Source organism: Ictidomys tridecemlineatus, chromosome 2, assembly GCF_052094955.1.
Source record: "Ictidomys tridecemlineatus isolate mIctTri1 chromosome 2, mIctTri1.hap1, whole genome shotgun sequence".
Classification (NCBI taxonomy): Eukaryota; Metazoa; Chordata; class Mammalia; order Rodentia; family Sciuridae; genus Ictidomys; species Ictidomys tridecemlineatus.
In genome coordinates this window covers 57210315-57233029 of record NC_135478.1, presented here as the reverse complement: position 1 = coordinate 57233029, position 22715 = coordinate 57210315, and the positions used below count along the sequence as shown (strand labels likewise).

At 33.2% G+C, this 22715-nt stretch overlaps 1 protein-coding gene across 1 annotated transcript in view; it reads left to right on the top strand.

The window, feature by feature from the left end:
* The window catches only part of LOC144375088 (ankyrin repeat domain-containing protein 26-like), a 62505-nt gene extending 39867 nt beyond the window's left edge, over positions 1–22638 (top strand). The window contains exons 9-13 of the mRNA XM_078038639.1: positions 8011–8104; positions 9006–9207; positions 11086–11269; positions 15822–16766; positions 21880–22638. Of these exons, the coding sequence (XP_077894765.1) occupies positions 8011–8104; positions 9006–9207; positions 11086–11269; positions 15822–16766; positions 21880–22200 (1746 nt within the window). The 3' untranslated portion in view covers positions 22201–22638. The remainder of the gene's footprint in view (positions 1–8010; positions 8105–9005; positions 9208–11085; positions 11270–15821; positions 16767–21879) is intronic.
* Positions 22639–22715: the final 77 nt, after the last annotated feature.

Below are 22715 nucleotides of genomic sequence, written 5' to 3'. Positions count from 1 at the left end.
TTGTTATTGAGGCAGAAATTTTTCTGGATATTGTTTGTGCTTACATTTTTTTAACTCCCATAAATGATGGAGAAGTTAAAATTAAGTGGTTTTGTGAATATCTATTTTAATTAATGAGCATATAGAGTGTCAATGGACATTGAGTGCATTTATGGTAAAAGATGGTCCTTCCCAATGGCTCAGTTTTAGTTACATATGAACATGCTTTCATGCCAAAGTGAAAGATTTTTGTACAGCCTAGACATCAGTGTCTCTGTCAATGAAAATAGTAGCCTCAAAGAAGGTACACAATGGCCTATTAAGGAAATTGAAACTTCCCAGAATGAGATCTCTTTTTTGTTTGTTTTTGTTGTTGTTGTTTTCTTTCCATACCATAAGACATTCAAAATTATTAAACATTTTTATTTAACCTCCTTAATGAGTGGTAGCAAAAAGTCTTTGAATGCTGTTATTGGAGAATTAAGGAATTTGATGTGTTTTTGCATTTTTTTCTCATGTTGTCTGTGTTAGAAAGGCCAAGGTTTTGCATGCATTGGGATAGATTTCTCTTCCGAGGATATGTGTGTGTTCTTTAGTGCAAACATTTCTCTTTGGAATGCACGCTGGGCAGGGGTGATATCTCAGCGTGAAGTACCCAACTTTAAATTACCAAGGTGCTAGTTTCACCCACCAGGATCTTTCTAAGAGTAGATAATAACCTCCAGTAAGAATGTCAATTTAAAGCAAAACATATATTACCTATTAAAGAAAATGCTTGTAAGTGATCTCTATAAGTTCACAAACTGGCGAGGTGTGGTGAGAAATAACAGTATACACCTGGCTGAAAAAAACAGTCAGTAGTGGTCATAAAATTTTTTGGGTGTAATTCAATAAGAAAGGAGAACGAAATTGATGTGATTAAACATAGCTGTAGGAGGAAATAAGGAGAAAAAGTAATAAAACTGAGAAAGAATTGGGTTTGAAGTGGCAAGAAGAGGTGATATAGGGGAAACATATAAGAAAGGAGACAAAAATTTTAGAAATGAGAAGGAACATGAGGAAAGACATAATGAGGAATCCTCCATACACAACAACTCACACAAAAGCCTAGAGCAGCAATAAAAACAAAATTTCTTATTGTTAATGAAATTGAAATTGAGGAATTTCTGTCTAGAATCTCCAATTATAAAAACCAAAACCATGGTGTGATTGCTTGAAGGCAGATGTAGTCCAACTTTTCTGGTTTCTACAGCTGAAACACACCTAATCTGGTAGTGACATGATAGTGGAGAACACAAGCTGAGCTTCTCTCAGTTATGCCCAGCTCCTTGCATGGGATGCTCAGGGAAGGTTTTCAGTGCAGATGAAAACTCACCCTCAGTACTTTTCTTTTTACTCAGGGATGGGGGGGTACATCTTTCTGATAATGCTTTCACCATGGAATCTGTAGACTGGTCTCTGATGCATACCCCAATTGGGGACTCCTGCAGTCAGTGATCTCAGGGGTGTACAAGATTCCAAATGTCTGAGAGGTTTTCTGGCACTCTCTTTGAGCATGGTATATGAAGTCTGTTGGCAGAATCTGTGCTTTTTTTCTGGAAAAAAATGCAAGAAACTATCTTCTCACCAGACCTTGCCCCTAGCTCTCCTGGATCTTTAAGTATTTTGAACTACTACACAGCTTTTCTCCCTCACAACCACTATTCTCAACGCACCTATTTGCAATGTGCAGTGCCCCTGTTGGCCTCTACAGTATAGATTGTCCAGTTGACACAACACACCTCTTGATGATGAGAGTTTTTACCACATTCCCTTCAGTCTCTGTCACAAACCCACAGTATCAAGTCAAATGGCTGCCATCCTGTGAGGAGAACTTGAAGCTGCACCTTCAAAGTACAAGTCAGGCCATGCGTTCTGATTTTTCACACAGACACTTCCAAAAGGGGGTCGACCAGAAGGGCCCATTTAAATCATCTTTCTCTTCTAAGGGAAGATCTTAGAATCACTTCTGTAGCAGAAATGGAAGCAAATACTCCAAAGCCACTGATCATGGTGGGTTGACTTCACCTGGGATATCTGCTCACATATATGGTGATGCATGGTATAAGTTTTCTACCAGACACTTCCCTGGCATGATGTCACAGAACTGCAAACACAACATGAGAATGAAAGTACCTTGGGTTTTTCTCATCCTTCCATAGACCACAAGGCCTGCTGTAGCTGCCCAGAGCTCTTGTGTCTCTGTCCTTCATTTTCTCTCTCAGACCTGTCAAGAATAGTGTTGTGGTATGCCTCCAGAGCACTGTAAAATATTGAAAAAGATTTTTTTAAATGCTGGGGTTTTTGATCTTCTATGAGAAATGACTAGAAAAATGACCCTGAGTAAAGGTGGCTTCTGTCCAGTACCCAGACACTGCTAGCAGGAATTTGCAGTCCATTCATTTATCTGGGCTGATTGTATAACTTGTTGTACAAATTACATAGCTACAAACAGTGGTGTTGATGTGTCTTGCTCATAAATTGATTTTTAGTTTCTCATGATATATGCCAAGGTGTATTATGGCTTGGTGTTGAGGTAATTATATTCCTAGTTTTCCTGAGGAAACTCCACACTGCTTTTCAAAGTGGAAGTTCTTATTTTCAGGGTTACAAACAATATATGTGAGTGTTTACTTTTTTCTCTATTAATAAATGGGGTTGGTAGAATTGTTCTCCTCATCTCACTAGAGAGGAGCTTCCCTTTTTCTACCCCGTTCAATTTTTCCCTAACAATGCAGCAGGATATTTCTCCTATTGTGCAGACATGTGATGGAATCAGGGTCACTCCAGGTGAATTGGGCTGGAACTAAATAACCACACAGACACAGAAAATATCTTTTTATTGGGGTCAGTATGGCTTCTCAGCCTCAGCTCCCACAAGGGAGTCAAAGAAAGGCAACAGAGGCAGGCAAAGAGAGACATAATACCTGAAACCCACCTATTGGGGAGAAGACATTCATAGAATATCCACCCAAATAAAGAAAGGGGTCAGGTTTTGGAGGGTGAAGTCTTTCTTGGTGATGTCTTGGTCAGCAGTTTGGCTGACATTTTGGAAATTCACACCCATCTCAGGTGCAGTGTGGGGATCACAGACAGAGTGAATGAAAAGGCGCATATACATTGCAGAGCCCAATAGGGCAGCAAATTCAGACCAGTTTTCCTCATATACCCAAATGCTTGCATAGCTCACACACACAACCCATGGATGGTTCACAACACCCTATCAATTCATTTACTATTCTAAAAGCCAAAATTCTGGGTTTTATGTGGTCTGAGGCTCTCTCCAGTGATTTTCCCACAGCTGCTCTTTTTCATCCAGAAAGCACACACCAGCCAATATAACTCGAGCTCTGAAAAATAGTCAGGAAGTACTGTATATTTTTGTGCTGTCATCTTTCTTCACTGGTGTACTTTTTAGTTCACTCTTAGAGGAACATATTATTTACTCTACCCAGATTCTGTGTGCTGCTTTATAACAGTAAGATTAAAAAAAAACACGTTTCTTCATCCTACTTTGTCATTTTATTGAACTGGATTTACTCTCAGTGAAACATTTACTAAAAATGCTCTTCAGAGACTATGATGACCAAAATGAGGAAAGTCCAACATCAATTTATCTGCTCAACATCACATAATTCCAACTCTTTATCACATGAAGTCTCATATTTTAACACTAAAAAAATCTGTAAGTTCATTGTTTAAAATGTGTAATGCAACACAATATTATATTTCTCAAGAGTGCTTAAGTATTTAATGCATTCTCATTTCTTGTGGGGTTGTGAGATATGGTTGGTTACACACTTAGAGTACATACATTTCTGTTATTGTATTATCAAGGAATTCCATTTCTGTTACATCCATCCTGCTTTATTTTTTATTTTTTTATTAGTTGTTCAAGGCAATACAATGATCTTGACATATCATACATTTGATTCAAATAGGGTATGAATTGTTATTTTTCCACGTGTACAGATTGCAGGATCACATTCGTTATACATCCATGTGTATACATACAGCAATCCTAGGGTCAGTTGTACTCTGCTTCCCTCCATCTCCCCCTTCCCCTCCCCTCCCTTCTCATCTCTATTGTCTACCCATACTACTGTGATACTTATATATCTCTCTTTTTTTTCCTTTCCCTTCCCCTCACACCATAGTATATGTATTTTGTGAACCTAGAGGGTCTCCTTCTGTCTTCTGTGCATTTCCCCTTCTCCCTCCTTTTTCCTCCCTCCTCTTTTCCTTATTTCATGGTAATCTTCTCCTCATGCTCTTCCTCCCTACTTTGTTTTGAGTCACATCCCTTATATCAGCGAAGACATTCGGCATGTGTTTTGTAGAGATTGGCTAACTTCGCTTAGCATAATGTGCTCTAGTGCCATCCATTTCCTGCAAATGCCATGATTTTGTTATTTTTTTACTCCTGAGTAATATTCAATTGGGTATAAATGCCACAATTTCTTTATCCATTCATCTTTTGAGGGGCATCTGGGTTGGTTCCACAGTCTAGCTGTTGTGAATTGTGCTGCTATGAACATTGATGTAGTTGTGTCCCTGCAGTATGCTCTTTTTAGGTCTTTTTGGTATAGTCTGAGAAGGGGAATAGCTGAGTCAAATGGAATCTCCATACTGCTCTCCAAATTGGCTGCACCAGTTGCAGTCCCACTAGCAATGTACGAGTGTATTCTTTTCTTCACATCCTCACCAGCACTTGTTATTGTTTGACTTCATAATGGCTGCCTTTCTTACTGGAGTGAGATGGTATCTTAGAGTGGTTTTAATTTGTATTTCTCTGATAGCTAGAGATGGTGAGCATTTTTTTGTGTACTTGTTGATTGATTATATGTCTTCCTCTGTGAAGTGTCTGTTTAGATCTTTGGCCCATTTGTTGGTTGGCTTATTTGTTTTTGTTGTTGTTGTTGTTGTTGTTGTTTAACTTTTTGAGTTCTTTGTATACTCTGGAGATTAGCGCTCTATCTGAAGTGTGAGGGGTAAAAATTTGTTCCCAGGATGTAGGCTCCATATTTATCTCACTTATTATTTCTCTTGCTGAGAAAAAGCTTTTTAGTTTGAATATGTCCCATTTGTTGATTTTTTATTTTAACTCTTGTGCTTTCAGTGTCCTATTAAGGAATTTGGAGCCCGTACCCACGAGATGAAGATTAGGGCCAACTTTTGCTTCTATTAGATGCAGAGTCTCTGGTTTGATTTCTAATTGTTTTATCCACTCTGAGTTAATTTTTGTGCATGGTGAAAGAAAGGGATTCAATATCATTTTGTTGCATATGGATTTCCAATTTTCCCAGCACCATTTGTTGAAGATGTTATTCTTTCTTCATTGCATGCTTTTTGCAACTTTGTCTAATATAAGGTAGTGGTAATTTTGTGTACTGGTCTCTGTGTCCTCTATTCTGTACCATTGGTTTATCCCCCTGTTTTGGTACCAGTACCATGCTGTTTTTGTTACTATTGCTCTATAGTATAATTTGAAATCTGGTATGGCTATACCACCTGTTTAACTCTTCCTGCTTAGGATTTCTTTAGCTATTCTGGGTCTCTTATTTCTCCAGATGAATTTCATGATTGCTTTTTCTATTTCTGTGAGGAATGTCATTGGGATTTTGATTGGCATTGCATTAAACCTATAGAATACTTTTGGTAGTATGGCCATTTTAATGATATTAATTCTGCCTATCCATGAACAAGGTATATCTTTCCATCTTCTAAGATATTCTTTTATTTCCCTCTTTAGTGTTCTGTAGTTTTTGTTGTAAAGGACTTTCACCATTTTTATTAGGTTGATTCCTAAATATTTTATTTATTTTGAGGATATTGTGAATGGGGTGGTTGTCCTGATTTCCCTTTCAGAGGATTTTTCACTGATATATAAGAATGCCTTAGACTTATAAGTGTTGATTTTATATCCCACCACTCTGCTGAATTCATTTACTAGTTCTAGAAGTTTTTTGGTAGAACCTTTGGGGTCCATTAGGTATACGATCATGTCAACTGCAAATAGTGCTAATTTCAATTATTCTTTTTTATTTTAATGCCTTTAATTTCCATCATCTGCCTTATTGCAATGGCCAGGGTTTTGAGAACTATGTTGAATAGGAGTGGCGAGAGAGGGCATCCCTGTCTTGTTCCAGATTTTAGAGGGAATGCCTTCAATTTTTCTCCATTCAGAATGATGGTAGCCTGAGGCTTAGCATAAATAGCTTTTACAATGTTGAGGTAAGTTCCTATTATCCCTAGTTTTTCTAATATTTTAAACATAAAATAATGTTGTATTTTGTCAAAAGCTTTTTCTGCATCTATCAAGATGATCATATGGTTTTTATCTTTAAGTCTATTGATGTGGTGGATTACATTTATTGATTTCCATATATTGAACCAGCCTTGCATCCCAGGGATTAAATCCTACTTGATCATGGTGCACAATCTTTTTGATATATTTTTGTATCCAATTTGCCAGAATTTTATTGAGGATTTTTGCATCTAGGTTCATTAGAGATATTGGTCTGTAGTTTTCTTTCTTTGAAGTGTCCTTATCTGGTTTAGGAATCAGGGTGATGTTGGCCTCATAGAATGAATTTGAAAGTACTCCCTCTTTTTCTATTTCATGAAATAGCTTGAGAAGTATTGGTATAATTTCTTCTTTAAAGGTTTTGTAAAACTCTGCTGAATACCCTTCTTGTCCTGGGTTTTTCTTGGTTAGTAGTCTTTTGATGGCTTCTTCTATTTCCTCAATTGATATTGGTCTGTTTAAGTTGTGTGTATCCTCCTGACTCCATCTGGGCAGATCATATAACTTAAGAAATTTATCAATGCCCTCACTATCTTCTATTTTATTGGAGTAAAAGGTTTCAAAATAATTTCTCAAATACTAGAAGCCTACAGGACACCAAACATACAGAATCATAATAGACCAACTCCAAGACACATTGTTATGAAGATATCCAACATACAGAACAAGGAGAGAATATAAAAAGCTACAAATGAAAGGAGGCAAATTACATTTAGAGGTAAGCCAATTAGATAAATGGCGGATTTCTCAACACAGACACTGAAAGTGAGAAGATTCTGGAACAACATTTTTCAAAAGCTGAAAGATAATGGGTGCAAACCAAGAGTTTTATATCCAGTAAAACTAAGCTTCAGGTTTGGCAATGAAATAAAAATCTTCCATGATAAACAAAAGTTGAAAGAATTCACAGCCAGAAAACCAGCACTGCAAAGCATTTTGGGCAAAATGCTACATGAAGAGGAAATAAAAAACAACAACAAAACACAACAATGGGCAGTACCTCACTAAAAGGGGGGAATGAAAAACTAAACAAAGAGGAAAAATAAACCAAATCTTAATAAATAAATAAACAAACAAACAAACAAACATGACTGGAAGTACAAGCCATATATCAATAGTAACCCTCAATGTTAATGGCTTAAACTCACCAATTAAATGACATAGGCTAGCAACCTGAATTAAAAAAGCAAATCCAACAATATGCTGCCTTCAGCAGACTCATCTGATAGAAAAAGACACACACAGGCTGAAGGTGAAAGGCTGGGAAAATTCATACCATGCACATGGGCCTCAGAAGCAAGCAGGGGTGGCTATACTCATGTCAAATAAAATAGACTTCAAGCCAAAATTAATCAAAAGGGATAAAGAAAGACACTATATACTGTTAAAGGAAACCACTCACCAACAAGACATAACAATTATCAATTTATGTGCCCCAAAAAATTGTGCTGCTACGTTCATAAAACAAACCATCCATCTTGCTTTTACCAAATCAGGAGCCATTGGAAGATAAGAGTTCAGCTTCATCTGGAGCAGAATGCTAAGTTGCCCTGTGGAAAGTATGACTTTTCAGTCTGTTCTTGTCTACATTTTAGTTAGCTGCTTTCAAGACCAAAATTTGGATGATGTCTAAAAGAGTGATCATGAAGTCTTCATGCAGCTCATCAGGGTCCTTTATTTTGCAGATATTCTCTGAAGGTCATCCACAGATGTGTGTTTCTCAGTCATCTGGAGAGAAACATTGTAGAGCAAAAGAGAAAGCAGACGGACATGTCCATGGTAAGAACTACACACTCTTCACAGTTCTTGAATAGAATATTGATTTCTAACATGAGTGCTGATATATTCTAATAATTGGAGAAATGAACCTAGTAAATAGGTAATAATTAAAAAGTGAGAAAAATAATGAGTTGTCTCTCTTAAGACCAAAAGTCCAGCAGCAGGTTACAGTGGGATTGTCCCTTTTAGTTTCTATACAAGACATATATAGATCACAGGGGAGTTGGAAATTGTGAAGTAGAGAGGAGAAGTGGGAATAAACATTGAGAAAGGCAGAGAGAGTGAGTACAGGAAATAAATGAAGGAAAAAGAAGCTGTGCAGGCAGAGAAATTTCATTCACGTACCAGAATAAAAAGACCAGCCAATTCAAAATGTGGTAAGAAAATGGGAGTTTCAATTATGGACGTGACTGAAGGTATGAGTGAAGTTTGTGTGTTTTGATTTTGGCTTTTTCAGGTAGAAACTGAATCTGTATCTATTACTTCATTTTGGATAGACCCAGGTTGCATAACATTCTCAGAACATTTTTTATGTTGGAAAGAATACTGTTCTTCATATTCTACCTGCTTTCTATTCATTTCTCAGTGTATTCCCATTTTCCTCAAGGAATCTTTTCTGTAGATCAGATTCCTTTATTAGATCACAAACTCTTATATCATCTGTCTAAAATTATAATAATCTTTTATGTGTCTCTCTTCTCCCTTAAACTTTAAGATAAAGAACAAAAGGGGTCTTATCTCATCTGCTTTATCTGCAGAGTGAAGCATAATGTATCACATGTTTAGACACTCATTGGTTTTGTGTATGAATAATGCATGTGAAATATATAGCACTAATATATGTAAATTACTCATATATTTTCTCATATATTTTATTTCTGTCTTCTTTTATTTCTGACAGATTCTGTTAGCCCATCAAAAACCCAGAAAGCAGTTCTATCACTTCAAAGAATAATAAAACTTAAAAAAAGTCACTGCACACAGTGTTCGCTACATGTAAAAAAAAATGCACAACTGGACAATGAGATTCATGCGCTAAAAAAGAGGGTATCAGAGTTTAAGCAAGAAAATACAGAATTGAAACAACAACTTCACAATTTGAGGTATTACATCCTACATTAAAGAAAGGGTGGCATGTTTTCTTTTATTCTAGTAGAAATAAGAAGAAGATTTTTTTTAACTGTTGACTTATCTGTTAGCATTTTGCAGTAGATAAAACTTGAATAAAATATAAAATTCTTACAAATGATATAACATTCATTATTAAATGTGATTACTTCTAAAGACTAAATGCATATTTATTCCCACCACAATTTTAATGTCTCTATGGAAACCCAACTGCTTATTTTTGTTAAATCTATTTATTTAACAAACAGAGTTTGGGATTGCTATTTGTTTATATTTTAACTTTTTTCATTACAATTAACAGTTGAAGAAATATTATTTAGAAAAAAATTATTTTCTACTCAGATGCCATGGTATGTGTCTATAATTTCAGCAGCTTGGGAGCCAGAGACGGGAGGATCAAAAGTTCAAATCAACCCTCACCAACTTAGCAAGGTTTTAGCAAATTAGTGAGACCCTGTCTCCAAATAAAAAAAAAAAAAGAAAAAGGCCTTGGGATGTAGCTAAGTGGTTTAGTTCCTATGGTTTCAATCCTGAGTAGCAAAGATGGGGGTGAGAACAAAAGAAAATGAAAGAAAAATAATTTTCTATATTTTTGTTTACTTTTGAAAAAAATTCAATGTAGAGTTATTTAGTTTTAGTGGGGGAACTTTAAAAAGATATTTGATCAGGATTTCTAAATTGTTCTCAAGAAAGTTTGTATTCCACCAATGAGGCATTTTTCACTGCCCTGAAACATGTTTTTATAGATTTATAGTTTTTCTTCTGATGCTTAGGATCAAACCCAGGGTTTTGTGTGACTAATGTAATGTGCTCGTGCTGAGCTAGACCCTCGGCTACATTTTTAGCATTAACATTCATTAAAATATAAAATTAAAACTGATCATAAGTTATTTATTTAAATTCATTTTTATTCATAAATCAAATTTGTTCAGATTTCTATATTGAAAAAACATATATATTTTTTAGTTATACATGACAGTAGACTATATGTTAAAATAAAGTTAGTTTTCATGGCTAATATTCCATTTTGTGTGTGTTATATATAGATATACATATATATATGCATATTATATATATATATATATATACATATATATACATATGCATATTATATATATATATATATATATATATATATATATATATATCTCCATCCATCCGTGAAGGGCATTACTCTTCATTATTGGATTAAATATTAGCTTCTTTTTTTGTTCAAAAGGGGGTTTTAAGTTGTTTGTAAAATACATAATGATCAACAAGTTGAAAGTGTTACCATAAAGGAAACATAAAAAGTGTAATAACAGGTATTAGATTTCTTATGGCAGTTTTGGGTTATAGTATAGTATATATAACAAAAGATACATGTTAAAAGAAGAATTTTTGAATATGTTGTTACACTGTAAGCCAATTGTAGATATAGCTGACACATTTTATGAAGACAAAATCTTATTACTACTGAATTCATAAGTTTGTATATAAACAAACGACAAGACTTTAAAACTTATTTGACTTGAAATTATCATTTTAACTTGGAAGGATCTATGATAGTGCCAATAAATCACTTTTAACTTGTCACTTTACGAAGTCATTTCAAAATTCCTTTTGTGTAGTATCTAAAGGATTTACTAGTAATAGAAACTTACCAAATAACAAAAAATATTTTATTATTGCTTTTCAATTATGAATGTTTTAGATAATATTAAAGGAGAAATTAAAAATATGAACCTAGAAAAGCTACAGAGAACATAGAATTTTTATTAGGATACTAAATCAGCATACAAAGAACCAGAATATAAAAGACATTTTTGTTTTCTGGCAAAAATCAATTTAAAGGTAATCATATTTAACTTCAGATGTACCTTAAAAGAAGAAGAGGCGAAGAGAAAAAATGATGATATGTTGCATGAAAAAAGTAATTACCCATTAAAAGAAAAAGAAAAAGAATATAACAAAGAGGATAAAGTGAGAAACCAACCTGAAATCTCTGCTTGTAAAATAGATACAGAATTGGAGAGTACAAGAAATCATTTTAATCAGGTAAATGAACCTTCAGTAAAGTTTCAAATTTTTACTTTATTTCATCAGCATTATTATAAAATCCCTTTAATTTACTGTATGTGGCCATGTTTTACTTAACCATGGCAATGTGGTCTGAGGAATGTGCTGTTTGGCAATTTCACCAACATGCAGTCATCATGTGTGTGTGTGTGTGTACTTCCATACACTTCAGACATCTACCACAGGAAATAAAGACTTTCAGGACCTCCATTTATATGAAATGTGTTGTATCCAAAAGCATTGGTATGTGCTGTGTGAACTACTATTTTGATTTAAAACACAATGTTATCTGACTTTAAAATTAAATGATGACATCTATGGCAAAACTAGTTACTGCAAATCTTAGCATCCCGAAGATGTTTAGCAGTTGTTTCCTGAATGAAGAAGTTGAGTTTGATCACTGAAATGAATACCAATTTAGGGCTTTTTATGTTAAGATACAGACTAAATAACTATGAACTAGTTAAAACATTTTTTTATAATTTTTTTTTAATTTTAAAATACTTTAAAAAACTGGTATCCCAGCACCCACATTAAACTCAGCTTAGTGTTTTGTGACATTTGCTATAGGATATTTTGAAAGTCATAAACATATCAGATATATTGATATCTTCTACTTGTAACCTGATTCTTATTTGATTTCCCCAATATAGCCAGTATTTTGAATGTAGTACATTAAAATCTCACAGATTTTATAAAGATGATACCATTACTTTTTTTACAAATCACTAAAGTTACATATCATTTGGGTAGGTTTAATATCTTGGAAACGACACACCACACTCTGTAGTTTATAGTGTTGTCTTCTATTAGGCTGACATGTATAATTCTAGTTTATTTACTAGAAATGTCAAGGAATTATATTGTAAAATTACTATAATTTATTTACTCATTAAGATCTTGAGGGAAATGTGTTTGTTTGCAAATGCTTACTAGTAATAGATAATTTTACAATGACCATTCCAAATGCATATCTCCTTTAAAAATGTGTCTCACAATTACATCTCTGCCTGTATTTTAGAAATGTTTTTACTCAGCCAAATTTATCTGTCATTTGTGCAGTTGAAATATAAGACATTTACTCATAAAGAATAAATCTACCTTTTAGATTTCTTTTTTAATCTTGAAGGTACCACTCTTAAATTAACCTTTTAGACTTTCTATCACCTGCTGATATGCAGACAAAATCTTGCTGAAACACATTTGTAGATTTTAGCAAGACAAAAAGAAACCTACAATTTCTGTGAGACCCAAATGCTAGAATTTACAATATGAAATTTCAGTAAAACATCTTTGCAAGCAAAAAGAAATAGACATATGCAAAAGGAAATGTTTTCTGAATTATTTTCCTGTTTTCAAATGAGTGAGTGTGTGTGTTTGTGTTTGTGTGTGTGTGTGTGTGTGTGTGTGTGTGTGTGTGTAACATAGTTAAACATCCTTCTTAAAATTAAATGTTCTTTTATTTGCCAGTATTCATCATGGGAACATATAGAAGGTTTTAAATCCATATATTTATAACCAAAATGTACATATATTGGAGGTGAAGTGCCATTTTTTTGTCCCATTGAATTAAATAATGTTCTTAATTCAACTCTATTTCTCTGCAGGAGTCCCATGATGACTTTCAGAGTAACCTTATAAAGAGAAAAGACTTTTAATATTTTCCACAGGAATAGATGATTTTTTATGATTTCAAAACCCTTGCTTCTAATAGTAGATCTTCTATTTTGGGGAAATGACTTCACTCCCTTGTTGTGTTGATGTATATTATTACTCCCACTGTTAAGTAAGGAGGAAAAGTGGGGCCAGTGAATACTCTAGTTTTGTATATTATTTTCTCACATTTGAGGAGAGAAACAAACACTTTGCTCCAAGTAATCTTCTATTTCAGTACAAAACACCTTTGGAAACAATGGCATACCATAATATGTTCTTAGAAATAAATTACTGGTATTTGTTCCCAATAAATAAGGTCCATTTATTTTCCCTATTTTATATTTACTCATGTTTCATATTTCACTGAGATGAAACAAATGCTACTGAGTAGCAATCTCAGGGTTTTCTGAGTAGAGCCTTATACATTTTGCCTTTTTGGCATTTGTATTTTGAAACACAATTCTTCTTTGGTGTTTATCCATTCACAAGACAGAAATAACTGGCTTTGTGGATGAGCACTAGAAGCAGAGGCAAAAGACTTGGAGAAAATCCTGCAACTTGCCTATGTTTTTAGCTTTGTGCTCCTTTTCAGAATAGTGATACATTGTTCATTGATATACATACATGTGTTTAGTGCTGTTCCTACATCTGTCATTTATCAATAGATGCAATTCTCATTCCTGGATGCAAAATGTTAGAAAACAGAATATGTTAGGAATACTTTCAGGAAAAGACCTTGGGGAATTTTTGTATGTCTCAGTAGATGTAGAGCTAAGGCTTTTACTACTAGCTGGTTGAATACATGAGGTGTCAGATTGCAAACTTATTCTTCTTAAAGTTAAATGTTCTTTTATTTGCCACTGAAGCCATTACAACAGATAGTTATATAATAAAATATTTGGAATTTTTAACTGCTTAAAGTGTAGATAATATAATTCTAAAAGTGGATCAACATGAGAAATAGTGAATTATTATTTTTATAGGTATATATTACAGTAGAGGTGTTTTGACATATTATACATACATAACATATAACTTCTTCTATTTAGGATTCCATTCCTGAGGTCAAAAATGATGTGAAGTTTTGCTGGTCATGTATTCATATGTGAACATAGAAATGTGATGTCAGATTCATTCTACTATCTTTCTCATCCCCTCTCAGCTTTTTTGTCTAATCCAACAAACTTCTATTCTTTTCTCCCCCACATTTATATGTGTTAGCATCCACATATTAAGGAGAATATTCAGACTTTGGATTTGAGGGACTGGCTTATTTTCACTTGGGCATGCTATTCTCCAGTTCCATCCATTTACCAGCAAATGCCATAATTTCATTCTTCATAGCTGATTCCATTGTGTATATATGACACATTTTCTTTATCCATTCATCTGTTGAAAGAGGAACCTAGGTTGGTTCCACAGCTTAGCTTTTGTAAATAGCTTCTATAAGTATTTATGTGACTGTGTTACTATAGTATTGTTTGAGAATACAGTGAGGAGCAGAATAATTGGGTCAAAATGTTATTCCATTCCAGGTTTTCTGAGGAATATCTATACTGCTTCCCTGAGTGATTGCTTGGTGCAATGTATGAGTGAATCTTTCCCCCACATTCTCATTATCACTTATTGTGACTTGCATTCTTTATATTTATCATTTCTGACTGGAGTGAGATGGAATCTCAGTGTAGTTTTAATTTTCATTTCTCTGATTGCTAGAGATGTTGAACATTTTTTTTTCATATGTTTGTTAAATATTTGCACATCTTCTTCTTTGAAGCACCTGCTCAGTTCTTTTGTCCATTTATTGATTGTGTTATTTGTTTTTTGTGGGGTTTCTTTTTGTGTGTGTGTTAATTTTTTGAATTGTTTATATATTCTGGAGATTAATGCTCTATCCGAGGTGTCAGTGACAAAGATTCTTTTCCCATTCTGTAGGCTTTCTGTTCACATTCTTTATGGTTTTCTTTGCTGTAAAGATACCATCACATTTATTGATTCTTGATTTTACTTCTTGTGCTTTAAGAGTCTTTTTGAGGAATTTAGTTCCTACACTGACATGATGGAGCCTTGTGCCTGTCTTTTCCTGTAATAGGCCTAGGATCTCTTGTCTAATGTCTAGGTCCTTGATCCACTTTGGGTTGAGTTGTGTGTGGGGTGAGAAATAGGTGTTATATTCCTCCTACTACATATAAATTTTCAGTTTTCCCAGCACCATTTGTCGAAGAACCTATCCTTTCTACAATGTATGTTTTATAGTGTGTTTATCTAGTATTAGATAACTGTATATATGTGGGTTTTTCTCTGGTTCTGTTCTGAAAAATGATCTCTTTACATTGGAAAACTAATTAATCACTTACTCTAGTCTTTCATTCTGCTGTAATGCAGATTTTTTCAATCCTTAATTACTTTTTTTAATAATCATGAATTGAACCAGAGTGCTCAACCACTGAGATGCATCCTCAGCCATTTATTTATTTATTTATTTATTTATTTATTTATTTATTTATTTATGAATGAATGAGTCAGTGTCTCACTGAATTGCTGAAGGCTGGCTTTGAACTTGCAATCCTCCTGCCTCAGTCTCCTGAGACATTGGGATTATAGGCATGTGCCTCTACACCTGGCAATTCTGACATTCTTTAAATTCCATTTTTCTTTTACTCTCTTAGATCTATTTTTTTAATTAACTTTTGAACTCTTTGGAATTTGTATTTCTATAAGCTCAGAAGTTTACATCTAATTTTTCTTCAGTGGGGTATCTATTTATTGAAACCCTTTCACCATATAAATGTACAGGTTATTCTTTAATTTCAGTGAGAATTATGAAATGTCACTTTATTGAGTGGTAGCTAAATGTATCCTTGGTCTTATTTAGGTTTCTACTAGTGATGGGACAGTGAACAAGCTATCGCATAAATATTACAAGGGAAAGGATGAAATCTCTATGAGGAAACTGGAAATGGACACAATAAAATATCAGAATCAGGAAAATAAGTGCTTTGTGAATACTGAAATTTTAATAGAAAAGAATGACAGACTTCCATGGGCACACAAATTGAATGAGGAAACACTTCCAGAAATATTCCAATACAAAGAACAGTTGGATATTTGGAAAGCTGAGAATGTGGTGCAAAATTTCACACTAGAGAGTGAAAAACAAAGCACAGAGAGACCAGAAACAGAATCCAAATCACACCCTGCCAGACCCGGTGCTGCTCCACACTATCATGGTGAAAGTCCAACACCAAAAAGACATCTAGAACTTGCTTTCCAGAGAGCAAGAGATAAAGACTTTGGTTCACAGGAAAAAAAGAATATTGATGTATCTAACCTAAAAGTTAGTAGTGAGATTCCTTCCCAACAGGATCTAAAGTCTGAAATAAAAATAAGTGACCTAGAAAACGAGCTGTGTGAGACAAGAGGTACTCTCAGAGTAATGACTTTGGCTACTGAACAGGTAAACAGACACCTAAAACAAAGACAGTTCCAACTTATGGGGATGGAACACAGGTCTCAATATGAACAAAGAAAAAGGGATGAACACCTCAGAAAGCAGGAAGCTTCCAGAGAGAAGATTTCTAAACTACAAAGTGACACTACATTGCATGAAGACCAATTGCATGACTATCAGAACAAAGGTGACATTAAAAAAGATGGGGTTATTAATATCCAAACTCAATTTTATAATGTTATAAAAAAACTTCAAGCTCGGAATGACAAACATCATCTAGTGCTGGAAAACAAATACTTGGAATTAATCAATGAAAATAATCATTTAAAAGAACAATTGGATCAATATGGAAAGGAGAAAGCAGAAGAAGTAAGTATCAAGAATGATAAATGTATAAAGAGTTTTTGAAGAAATACTCAAAGTGATATCTGCTTATGGATAAATGTTGAATCTTGATGAAAATAAAAATTTAGATATTATAAATGTGTTTTCTGTATCAACCCAGAAGTACAACCTGGTTTCCAGCAAATATAAGTTAGGCCTCATTCCCAGCACCACCAATCTCTGTTTGAAGTGCTAAGTCTTCTAATTTCCCTCTCTAATTCTTACACTCTGTGTACATATTTTAAAATAACTGTAGGTAGTCATGTGCCAACTAAACATAAATGACAGATAAAATGAATTTTAATATTTTAAAAGGAGGACATTTTAAAAACTTGGATCTGACAGATCCCTCAATTTAAGAAATTTTGTTTTTTATAAAGATTTAAGAGGTTGAGTTACAGATTTTTAGTAGAAGTATATGCTGATATTAGTAATATGGTCTAAATAATGCTGAAACAATATCTAATTTTGGTGCTGTTAATTCAACCCAAACCTTCGCACATGCTAAACACATACTCTACCAATGAGATACATCCCATCACTGAATAACAATTTTAATATCTTCTTGTTGCCATTCTTTAAGATCACAATGAAACAGATAAATTGAAATACTCATACCTAGCTTCAATTAAGTTAGTTACTTTGACAGCACATTTCAGATTTCCCAGTTGAACTGAAATGTAGAGGCTGTATTTTGTAATATATTTTCTTTACTATATTTTTATATATTTCTAGTTGATAAATTTATTTTTAGTCATTTCAATTTATCTTAAATCTGAAAATAACTGACCTGATATTTTATATTTTCATTCATGACTTGTCCACCTCTTTAAAAGCATCAATTTGTCATTATCATAAATTGGGACTAATGTGAAGAATTGCAGTAAAACCACAGTTGATTTAATCTGTAATTTGTTGTATGTATCCATGATAACTTGCTAATATTTTTCTTCATTTTATGGCCCAATTGTTATTCTGAAAGTTATATAGTGTCTTTCAGTACAAAGAAAATTGTAAACTAAAGTTTATTAATTTGGCACTGAACCTCCATGTCCATTCTAAAGAGGGTGGCAGGATTTATATACAGCAGGATTGGTGTGAGGACCAGTGAGATTTCCAGGAGATGTGGACAGGCAGTGAGGTGGAGGCCAGGTTACCTAGGGTCTTCTTTATTCTTCAAGAAAGTATACTGGAATTACTTTAGCAAAAGTTCATGAAAGTATACTGGAATTACTTTAGCAAAAGTTCATGAAAGTATATTGGAATTATTTTAGCAAAGCTTTAAAGATGCGAGGATTTGGGGTATTAATTTGATCATCTAATATGAGAAGGATAATAACATCTTTACAATTCACCACCACCAATTAGACTTGTGTAATCATTTCTGATTGAGAATTTAGTTGGTTGTTAAACATTGCAACTCTATCAAGAGCAGTATGTAGAGATACAGAGCTGACCCCATCATCTAAGGAATGTGATAGTGATTAGGCAAAAATACAGAACCTTCTGTTTCCTTAAGGGAATTCAGAAATAAAAAGGAGTGTACATGCATGCAAAAAAGAGGATAAAGTGATGTAAGTAGTAATTTTTTTTCAGAGTAAAAATATCATAATAAAATATTATTAGTATATTTTTAAAGTGAGCTGAATAACAAAATTATTAACAGAAATATCAAGTAATTATAAGACATCTTGAAAAACAACTGGCTGGTACCCTGATATTACAATCTGTATAAGAGGCTTCACTAGAAGATTTATCACATTTTCACATGAATTTAAAAGATAAAGACAGGATTTAATGAAGACACTAGGACAAATGACAAGTTAACTATGTATAAAAGTGAACATGACAATTGTAAATCTACACCAGCTTAAGTAATAAAAATTGTTCTGGGATGCTAATTTCAATGAAGAGACTTCTTTATATTTTTATTATAATTGATTTTATTATATTTTGGGATCTTTATTCTGCACTTATTTCTTACACTTAAATTTTATTATGGAATTTTTCTCTTACAACATCATACATCTTTTATTAAAATATCTACCCTGAGGAAAGTTTTTTTCTATAACCCAGCAGCTTTTAATGTTATCTCTACTTCCATGGTGAGACAAGGAAAATTAAATCAGAGGTTAGTATTTAATAGAATGTTTCAGGCAATTTTGGTTTTTTTACCTTCATTTTTGTGCATCTATACAGAATCAGCAGGTAATTACTAAATGAATCTCAAAAAAGTCTGTAAAAAAAAGGTTTTTATGCTTTTCTCAAAATACATGTGTGTTTTAATTTATTGTTTAATTATTGGAAAACTTTGGCTATTTATTTTTTTCACTTTAGATACATTATGAAAGCATGTAAATATTTGTATAACGTGTGGACTGATATCCAATCTAGACAATAAAAAATGTCATCTAATTTTTTCAGTAGACCTCTTAAAAGGCATTTTTATGATATATATGATGCACATGCCATCCAATTCACCCATTTAACATGTAAAATTCAGTGTCTCTTAGAATAGTAACAGAGTTATATAACCATTTACAGTCAATTTTAGATCATTTCGTGGTCTTGAAAAAAACCTGCAATCTCTTAGCTGTCAGCTTTCTAATCCCTCCATCTTTCAAAGTCCTAGAAAACCACTATGTGTGTGTGTGTGTGTGTGTGTGTGTGTGTGTGTGTGTGTGTGTGTATGTGTGTTTTTAAGAGAGATAATTTTTTAATATTTATTTTTTAGTTTTCGGTGGACACAACATTTTTACTTAATTTTTATGTGGTGCTGAGTATCAAACCCAGTGCCCTGTGCATGCCAGGCAAGCACACTACCACTTAAGCCATAGCCCCACCAATATATTTTTTTAATAATTTATAAATGTAGACAAAAGTAATTTATATATATATATATATATATATATATATATATATATATATATATATATATAGTTGTACATGACAGTAGACTGTATTTTGACATATACATACATGGAGTATAACTTCACATTTTTATGTGTTATGTGTTAAGTTATACTGGTCATGTATTCATGTGTGAACATAGAAATGTTGTGTCAATTTTTTCTACTGTCTTTTCCATTCTCATTCTCATTCCCATCCCTTTTATCTAATCCAATGAACTTCTATTCTTTTCTCCCCCATTTCTTACTATGTGTTAGCATCTATTATGAGAGACTTTCAGCTTTTGGATTTGGGAGATTGGCTTATTTCACTTAGCATGATAATCTCCAATTCCCTCCATTTACTGGCAAATACCATAATTTCATTCTTTTTCACAGCTGAGTAATATTTTTCTAATTTATTCATCTATTGAAGGGCACCTAGGTTGGTTTCATAGCTTAGCTATTGTGATTTGAGCTACTATAGACATTGTTGTGGCTGTGTCACTGTAGTATGATTTTAAGGATTTTGTTTATAAATCAAGGAGTGGGATAAATGTGTCAAATGGTGGTTACATTCCAAGACTTCTGAGGACTCTCCATACTGCTTTACAAAATGATTGCACCAATTTGCAGTCCTATCAATATTTATCATTACTTGTATTCTTGCCAATTGCCATTCTGACTGGAGTGGGATTAAATATCAGCCTTTGGATGTGGAAGATTGGCTTATTTCTCTAAATTGCTAGAGATGATTTTTTTTTCATTTATTTGTTGGCCATTTTCATATGTTCTTCTGTGAAGTGCCTTTTCAGTTCCTTTGCCCATTTATTGATTTGAGTTATTTGGGTTTTGTTGTTTTGGTGTTAAATAATTTGAGTTATTTGTATATCCTGCAGATTAATGCTCTATCTGAGGTGCACATGGCAATGATTTTCTCACCTTCCGTGGGCTCTCTGTTCATATTCTAGATTATTTCCTTTGCTGTGAAAAAGTTTTTTAGTTCAATACCAACTGATTTATTGATCCTTTTAAAACTTTTTTTAGTTGTATATAGATCACAATATCTTTATTTATTTTTATGTGGTGCTGAGGATCAAATACAGTGCCTCACACATGAAAGGCAAGCACTCTACCACTGAATTACCAGCCCTCATTTATTGATTCTTGATATTCTTGGTTTGGGGAATCTTGTTGAGGAAGTTGGCTTATAGTTTCAACTCTAAAATTACTCTGTAATAGATATTTCATACAAGTAGATTTTATACAACTCTAGGTCTTTTCTTTTTTTACCAGTTTCTTTGACTTAGAATACTGTTAGAATCCTCTGTGTTGTAGCAAGCATCACTTTTATTTTTTTTCTGTTGTCTAGTGAACTCTGTTTTATGAATATGTCACTTAGCCAATCATCAATTGATGAACCTTAAAATGCTTCTACCTCTTGACTACACCAGTACTACATGCCTGGAAACATATATTTACAAGTTAATTTTTGGACATGTTTTTATTACCCTACCTGCTGGTGGTCTTCATGAATTGTGAAGATTTTATTATCTCTCTGTCTTACTCATGCTGTGCTTTTTGTCTTGTCTGTTTTTATTAATTTGATTTCTTTTATTCCGAGCTCACAAAAAAATAAGTTTTTATTTTTTATGCATTTTCTCTGTCTTTTTTGTCACCAACAGTGTTTAACTGGTGATTATCTTGTTGAAATATAAATTCACTCAAGGTGAGAGTAATATCTGATATTCACACCTATTTTAGAATGAATGGAAAATATTATTGTCTAATAGTTGTTTTTTAAAAAATTACTATTTGATATCATACCAATACTTTTTGTTAATAGATTGATCTGTTAAGACTTTTATTCTAACTATACTTTAGTGATTAAATGTAAAATTAAATTCATTTAACCTGATAGTGAATTCATCTGTATAATGCTCATACTTGTGTCAGTATGGGAAAAATCTTCTATATAGATTTCCCCAACGTTCATTATGTAGCCAGAATAGATTTATAGATCTGTAATCCTTGACCAACTGAAAAGCTAATACCTTGCATTATAGAAACAATCTACTCATCATAATGCTGGTAGATTATGTTTTTTTTCCAATTGAATTTATGTAAAGTTTGTTCTTTAAGTTTTTATTAAATATTTTCAGTATCTTATTTTCATACTGTGTTATTTCATACTTATTTTATTCACGCAGATGGATGATCTTACTACAAAGATGGACAATGCATCTTCAAAACATTTACAATTGAAATCAAACTATCAATATTTTATGCAGAACTTGTTTTTTTTGAAAAGTATACATGATACATTTGAAAAAATAGAAAGGAATCAAAAAAAGTTGGAAGAAAATGTAGCAAACTTTTCAAGGCACACCCAGAGCACTAGAGTAGAACAATGCCAAGGAGTACAGTGGAAATCTGGCACTGAACAACAAGCAACATGGAATTTAGAGGAGAAGCAAAAACAAGTACTTCTGGTTTTACAGACTATGTTATTTATCTGTAATCTGCTTTAATTTATTTCACTGTAAATTGTATTTTGGATACATACATTATATGTGTATTCTATATCTCTTGAGGAAAGTTGTGTAGATTTCTAAGAGGAAGAAGACATTTGATGCCCCCTTCAAATACCTCAGTTTACATCATTCATATAGCTAATTCAATATGAATAATGATTTTTATCAGATAACTTTGACATTGTATAATAGTGAGCATAAATAAGACTATGAGGAGAAAAGAAAAAGTGTGATGAAGAAATATAACATACTTTTGAATTGTTAGTTTAAATTTTTCAAGTTTTATACTTTGAATTGATTCTATTATTCTTTATCAGATGATCTGAGTACTAACATGAGAATGATTCATGACTAAGAGCACAGTTCAATGGTAGATAGCTTGTCTAGCCTGTGCAAGGTCCTGGGTTCCATCTGCAATAGAAATGAGGAGGAGGAGAGGGGAGGAGGTGAGCAAGGGAGGAGAAGGGGAAGAAGGAGAGGAAGAACTTAATTATTATTAGTTCAAGTTTAAT